This window comes from Alosa alosa, chromosome 7, assembly GCF_017589495.1.
Source record: "Alosa alosa isolate M-15738 ecotype Scorff River chromosome 7, AALO_Geno_1.1, whole genome shotgun sequence".
NCBI lineage: Eukaryota > Metazoa > Chordata > Actinopteri > Clupeiformes > Clupeidae > Alosa > Alosa alosa.
The window spans coordinates 8,093,271-8,101,190 of NC_063195.1; the positions used below are offsets into that span (position 1 = coordinate 8,093,271).

The 7,920-nt window shown below is 45.6% G+C and overlaps 1 protein-coding gene across 2 annotated transcripts; it reads right to left on the reverse strand.

The window, feature by feature from the left end:
* Positions 1-4,609: 4,609 nt before the first annotated feature.
* junba (JunB proto-oncogene, AP-1 transcription factor subunit a) lies at positions 4,610-6,508 on the reverse strand. Of its 2 annotated transcripts, XM_048247148.1 has the most exons (2): positions 6,340-6,508; positions 4,610-6,030 (listed from the first exon to the last, which is right to left on the reverse strand). In XM_048247148.1, the coding sequence occupies exon 2, from the start codon at positions 5,990-5,992 to the stop codon at positions 5,060-5,062; it is 933 nt and encodes a 310-aa protein (XP_048103105.1). In that variant the 5' UTR covers positions 5,993-6,030; positions 6,340-6,508; the 3' UTR covers positions 4,610-5,059. The 2 variants fall into 2 exon arrangements, with proteins under 2 accessions (XP_048103105.1, XP_048103104.1); XM_048247147.1 differs by having other exon boundaries at positions 4,610-6,507.
* Between the last annotated feature and the right edge of the window lie 1,412 nt (positions 6,509-7,920).

Below are 7,920 nucleotides of genomic sequence, written 5' to 3' on the forward strand. Positions count from 1 at the left end.
GGGTTACATGCCCACCAAGTTTCGCCTACCCCGGTCTTTCAGTGTCCCGAATCCTTGACGGAAATTTGGACATCGCGAAAAAAAAAAAAAAAAATCTGACTAAACCTATGTGACAGCCACTTAACTCTTGCCGGGCGGTCATAATAATACGCTTTATCTGTATAGCACTTTTCATACACAGAATGCAGCTCAGTGTGCTTACCACTTGGAGCATTTAACACAATGAACAGAGGACTTCCAAGTACGTGGTTTAGTGATAAACCTGGGTAACTTAACTCAGAGTAAGAGGTAAACCTCCTACAACAAGAGCCCTATGGCATTGTTTTCTTAGGAGAATGAAGCCATATAGCTCTTCTATTAGGAGGTTTACCACTTACTCTGTGTTAACTAACCCAGGTTTGTCACTTAACCTCATACTTGGAATACCCCCCAGTACTGCTGCTCTTGCCACAGTCACACTCTCTTTCTGAAACACACAGCCAACTTCTGAGAGGGGGGGGGGGGTTCTCCATTATGTTTCCACTACTGCTGCCACAATATAATGTTGATGTTATTATAATGTTTATATATTAAAGGTGCCATGTGTAATGTCCGCCAAAAATCAATTCATACTCCACATTCCATAAAAGATGGGGGCAGTATACCTCCAGAAAGTGAGTTGGTCTACCCTAGAGTAACAACCGAGACATGTGTATTGCAGTTTGGCTGGCGGTTATGTTGCCCGCATACTGCCTCCCATGGCGGAAACTGGTATTATGACACCTGTCGGGCTGTGGCTAGTAATTTAGCATGCTAATTCAGGTTGATATCTCTGCAGCACTATACCTTGTCATTTTTTTTAATGACATCATCGCCCTTATTTCTTCTCATTCTTTTGATGTGTGTAGCTCATTTTTTTGATATTTTTACCTCAATTCTTACACATGGCACCTTTAATGTTGATGTTATTATAATGTTGATATATTAATGTTGATGTTAATATTATAATGTTGATGTTGATATTATTACAACATTTTCAACATTTAAGGACAATGCTGTACTCACATTTACGTTTACAAAGCGACTAACAGCAAGAGAACTAGAACCGACATCGCATCTGAAGCTGTGAGATGTTGGGGTACATGAAGGAACCGACATCGCATCTGAAGCTGTGAAATATTGGAGTACATGACATCGCATCTGAAGCTGTGAAATATTGGGGTACATGACATCGCATCTGAAGCTGTAAAATATTGGGGTACATGAAGGTTCCTCGGTCATGTTACTCGGAGACCACCTTGCAGCATGCCAGTCTTGCCCAGTGAGCAGTGTGGAGGGTAGGCACTCAGAGTACGGGTGGACAGTACACACACACACACACACAAACACACACACACACACGCACATACACACAGACACACACACACACACTTCTCCATCCTGGCACTCTAGAATGGGGCGTTGCTCACTGAGAGAACCATGTTACCGGACTCCTAATAAGGGAAACAAACAGGGATTTCAGAATGTAGTCAATGGAAGGTTCCATTCGATGATCTATTTTAATTTAGTTTATTTAGCACAGACACATGCTTTACTATCTGAATGTAGGGGGAAAAAATTCTATCTTATCTTTGAATAGTTATTTAGCCATTACAGAACTATTGTTTCAGTAATAGGAAAATAGGATTGTTCCTTCTTTGAAAATTAAGAGTAAACGGTTAGCTATGTTTTCTGTAATGAATCCTACAGTATAATTCCGTAATGAATGTCCCAAAACATAAAACAAACCGTCACTCCTCAAAGGCTTAACAAGAGATTAAAGACCCAGCATCGGCCCCTGTTCCCTTCACGGTCATATCCCCATTTTTCCAGCACGTAGTTCACACGTCTAGCCACTAGATGGAGCTCCAACCTGGAGATTCCATGTTGGAGCGCAAAGAAGCGATTTCGTCGGCAGTCGAGAATGTAACTCACGACTCAGGCTTGTTGAACTGGTTCGACACACCCACCCAGTCACTCAGTCACCGTGTCAGTTTCGATTGGATTGGATTAGATTGGATTAGATTAGAGATACTTTATATTCCACGCCAGAAGGGGAACCACAGTGTCCCGGCAGCCATTGAGAACATGCAGACACACGACTCATATGCAACCCTCACAAGACAACCTGAGATTGTGTAGATACAGGCTACTGTTTGTGTGAAACCATTAAGCACGCACACACACACACAGACACACTCACACACACAAGCTATACTGTTTGAGTGAAACCATAGGTCATACTCAGTACTGTTTCCATACCTTTTCTGTTTTCAACCCTAAAACCCTAACAAAAGCATAACACCAGTGTGTGTGTTGTGTGCATACTTATATACAATAGCACTACATTGGAGGTGTGTGTGTTTGTGAGTATGTGTGTGTCTGTGTGTGTGTGTCTGTGTGTGTGTGTGTGTGTGTGTACCTGTGGGTTGTGCACCTGAGGTTTTAGGTCTTGCTTGCACACCCACACTTGAGGCAGGTCGCTATGTGGTTTAATTTCAAACCACATCTTTGAACATTACAGACTTGCGTACACAGACACACACACACACACACACACAGAGAGAGTCTCCGTAGGTAAAACACCTCAGCACAGCATAACAACCTGTCTAACCAACGGAATGTCATATTATGGGATGTTCCGCAATGTGTTCCACAAACACATCACTGTAATGTCAAAGGCCAAAGGTCAACTTTATTTGTATAGCTTTACTGGCACAAGTGCAACTCAAGGTGCTGTGCACAGACATACAGTAAATATGAACAATTCTTAACTGTTTAAACCAGATCACAGGCATAATATGAACAATTCTCAACTGTTAAACTAATAATTGCATACATACTATAATTATTATTTATAATAATAATAAATAATACATACATACATAAATAAATAAATACACACACACACATATACATACATACATACATACATACATACTCTTTAATCCATTACAGAGAATACCTCCAACTAGTTTGAGTTCCATGGCCACGTCTACAGGTCTTTTTCTGTGTGTGGTGTGTGTGTGTGTGCGATTATGTGTGTCTGTGTGAGTGTGATTATGTGTGTCTCTGTGTGTGTGTGTGTGTGTGTGTGTGAGTGAGTGAGTGAGTGTCTGTGTGTCTGTGTTTGAATTCCATGGCCACCTCTACAGGTCTTTTTCAGTGCAAGAATAGCTCTGCTTTCGTCTTTGAGAGCAACGTGCTGTCACAGCATGTGGGTAACAAGAAATCCTAATTATTTGCACAGAATTGATGAAGTGTGATCTGTGTGTATGTGTGTGTGTGAGAGAGAGAGAGAGAGAGAGAGATTTTTGGATGGGTTCAGCCAAGTAATCACAATTTGAGGGAGGCCGGATCCCGGTATTATGGAAAGACTAAAAAAAACTACTTACTTTTATTTATTTAAAACTACTTACTTTTATTTATTTTGAGGATATGCTTGTTGGAATCACTTTGAGCATTTTCAATGTGAGCAATTGCTGGGTCATGCAGTATGTTTATCCTTTATTCTTATATGTTAAGGGAGTGTTAAGGGAGTGTTGTACTTTGAGAGGAAAGATTAACCAGTCAAATTCCTTGTTTGTTTACACCTGGCCAATAAAGCTGATTCTGATGTTGATAAAGTGAACTGTAAAGAAAAAAAGAGTCTTTAAAGCTAAGTAAAGGCTGATGATAATTAGCGTCTTTAAAGCACACCACAAACGGACTGATGATTAGTTGCCAGGCTCTTAATTCTGTTTGTGTGAAGGATGTCTAATGTCGTGTATTAAATACTCGTCAAAAACGAGCAGGCTAGGCCTTCACCTTTTGAAAGAGTATGTCTAGTACAGATGAAGGGGGTAACTCCGGCCGTCTCGGTGGGTGCCTGTGGAGTGCCACTTCGCATGCCATTATGTGACTATTAACTACTGTCAGAAATGATCAGAGAGGATAACAATGTTGTGTAATTTATTTTTTCTCGCTCAAACACGTTGGCCATTTTGCTGTTTACATCGGGGCCATTGGAACATCTCCGTTCCTGAGAATCACACTGTTGTTTTTTTCTCCTCTCGAGCTGTGCGTATTTTGGAACTTTCGAGCCTACCTGGAAAATGCCCGTGCGTGTGTATTTTTAAACGAGCGCACTTTCGCTGATACTGTTTTGGGAACGTAGTGCGAGCTGTGGTGTTCCTGCGAGCCGCGGGGAATCTCCCCGAGCGCTGTTTTTTCTCCCTTCTCGCGCGGTCCCATTCATGTGAACGTCAAAGACTTGCACAGAGAAAGAGAGAGAGAGAGAGAAAAAACAATCCGGGGCCCTCTTAACCGGTATTGTAGGCGGGTGTTCCCGGCAAACCTACCCTCTGACGCAAAATAGGCCTACAAAAACTGCCCATATATGGACTCTGCGTCAACAGGAAAAACTACCCAACGTGGGCTCGTCTGCGACGTCAGGGACGTTTCTGCATGAAGTGGTGGTTTCTGTTGATGTACTTTAACTATTTAGTGCCTCAAATGTGAGAACATAGTTTTAGAGGCCGTTCATAAATAGCGCATAGGCCTACTTAACACTTGAATCAAACTATCCCAATACAATCACACAGAGAGTGAGTTTAAATGTCCAGTTGTTTTACTTAAATACAAATAAAAAAGCATTTTGTTCATAAACTTGGGTCGGGATCAACCTGACAATAAACACAATAACTTATTCTTGACATTCACAAAATAAATTGTCCGAGTGATAGGCTACATAATACATATACAATTCAAATAAGGACTGAATGTAAAAAAATATTGACCAAACAAATAAACTGAAACAAAACATTAAGCTGAACGCAAGCGTCCGAGTGTTTCCTTGCCTTTGGGCTTCAGAGGTACCGTTGATCTGACACAGTCATTTGTTAAACAAACACACACACAAACTAACGACATATTCAACATGTGGAGCCTACAAACACAACTTCAGACGTGGAATGTGCATGAATTCAGTGCCGTCAAGCTCGTGGCTTTGTAAAACAGTTGTAGATAAAGTCTTTTTAACACATCCAGTGTTTGCCCCCCTTCAGTACGATTTGATTTTTGGCGTTAGTGCCAATTGACATCCGCTGTTGACGTGGGTCATCACCTTGCGTTTGAGCTGCGCGACCTGCTCGCGCAAGAGCGTGGCCGCGCTGGACAGGCCGGCGTTGTCCGTCTTGAGCACTTTCACTTTGTCCTCCAGGCGCGCGATGCGCTCCAGCTTGCGCTTGCGACACTTGGTGGCCGCCAGACGGTTCCGGAGCCTCTTGCGCTCGGCCTTGACGCGCTCCTGATCCTCCATGTCAATGGGGGACATCGGAGGCGAGCCGCCGTCGCTGCTCTGGAGGTCCGGCACCGTCTGTGGCTCCTCCTTGAGCGACACGAGCCGCTGCGGGTGCAGCGCGGAGCTGGACAGCGCGTGCTGGTGGTGAAAGGGGATGTGTGCGGAGGTCTGTTGAGGAGGGTAGTGCGGGTGGTGCGGCAGGTAGCTGATGGTGGTCGTGGGGTAGCTGGCGTGCGTGGCTGCTGGCGTGAGATTAGTGTTGGGCCCGCAGGAGTTGAGCGTGGTGTAGATGGGGTTGTCCGAGGCCAGCGACGCGGCGAAGACCGAGGATGCCACCGAGCAGGTCGACATTCCGCCGGCGCCGATCGACACGTTCGGAGGAGGCGCCATCTGGTTCAGCTTGTGCATCTCGTCCAGAGCTTTGACGAAGCCGTCCACGAAGCCCTCCTGGTCCTCGGTGGCGATTCCCCGGCTGACGCTGCTGTGGTGGTACCCGGGCAGATACTGGCCAGGTGTAGGCGTGGTGGTGATGACACCGTTGCCGTTGATCAGCCGCTCGAGCTCAGGTGAGGCGAGTTTGAGTGACGCCGCCGCCGCGTCCGAGTTGGCCGGATTGAAGAAGTCCGAGTCGGTGGTGGACGCGCGCAGGTGTGTCTTGTAGCTCCGGTATGGCTCGGCGAAGGTCACGTTCATGTTCTGCTTGAGGAACTTGAAGTCGTGCAGGGCGGCTTCTGAGTGACCATAAGCAGAGAGAAACGAGTCATCATAAAAAGGCTGCTCCATTTTGGTGGACATACGGATTGCAATGCACAAAGTTTGTTTTTATGGCTACGAGCACAAAGCAGAGTCAGAGAGGGCACTGGCTGCCGTCCCGGCTAGAGCAAAACACTCAGTCGGACTTTCCAGCTCTAATGTAAACTTAAAAAACTCAACTTAGAAAAAAGCTCCGTAAAAGATCCGTAATGTTTTAACACCGGAAGCCCTGATTCTATCAAAGAAGAAAAGTAGGAAGTTTCCAAAGTAGTTTAACGCTACTGTACCAAGAAGATTTGCGCTCCAGACACGTTTTCTTTTGACTGGTGTATCAAACTGATGATCCGTTGTCTGACTGCAGTGAGCGGAGAGGAACTGATTCCGCGATCACGGCGCTTTAAACACGGGCTTGTTACTCCGAGGGCAAGAACACAACTCATATCTGTCTTTGCCGCTGCATGCCTTTTTACAGAACTCGTCAGCGAAGGGAAATGTCCGTGATTGGTCGGTTGCAGTGTGACGTTGGTGACGTGATGACGGTATTGCCAGGAATCACTCGGGTTGAAAACAGCCTGGAGCAAGCATAGGCGCGAGCCAACTTCGCCACCGGGCACGGAGGTGTAAATTTTATTTCACCACCTCGACGCAAAAATGTGCCGGGCGCTCAGCCACATGGAAGGAAATATGGCAAGACGTCAGTTTGGCTGTCTGAGCACGTTGGGCGCGCGCTCACACACACACACACACACACACACACACACACACACACACACACAGGATCCCAGGCTGGGTATTATTTTACAAAACAGAGTGAATGGACAATTTTGTTCCCTCACTGACTATATGTGGCATCCAGCAGAAGTTCCCACGCCTATGTAGCCTATAAAGCATGTGTATCTCTGTGCGTGCATTAGTTGCGCAGAAGTAGAGGAAATCGCATTTATTCATACTAGACATCAGACTTACACAGCCAGCACATTCCCCATAAGCACAGGGCTACATCTCGTTTTTTCATATCCCATTAGTGCCAACATCCAGGAAAGAGCAGTTTATACAACCCCCATTGTACAAACTTAGGCCAACACATGACGTAGCGTTTTGTTACACATGACTGTTAAGAGTTTTAAGATGTATTCTTCTCATAGTCTACTTTCAAACACACATGCGGTGTTCCGTTATTAGATTCCACTACATTTAAAAGGCACAGTTTGATATGATTCGATTTGAATATGATTTCGTTTGTGCCTATATGATTCCGTTTGTGCCTATATTATTCAGTTTGTGTTTACTCTAAACGGCTATTCGCGGATGGGAGAAACAGTCCCCAAACTCTCACATAACATCTGTCAGCCACACTGTTCGCGAGGAGTCCCCGGCTAGGGTATTGATCCAAGAAGGGCGCGCGTGTTGAGTCACGTTATTATCGCTGAGGCCTTTTATGGGCACCCGCGGAGGAAAGGAAGAGGTAGAGAGAGGGACGGGAAGCCTACTCCCTTCTCGGCCCGGTTCCAACATGACACCCCCCGCGGCGGGTGCAGAGGCGTGGGCCGCTGGGGGAGGAGGACGGGAAGGGCGGACGAGGGTAGCATCGTGCCTTCACAGCCAGTGCGAGATCTCCACCGGTGCTGGCAGCTGAACCCCGGACGCAGTAGCGGCGAGCGAGCGGCGAGACGTAGGTGGTTCCCACTCAGCTCCAAATAAACTACCATCCTGCAGTAGTCTACTGAATGCAGACAAAATGAACACCGAATCAGCAGTTAGGCCTAACAATATTTCTGAGTCAGTCAGAGTAATTTTCTATATCTTGAGCTGATGCACAATGCAACTGCTCACTAAATCTAAAATATTAATGCACTGACTGAATACCA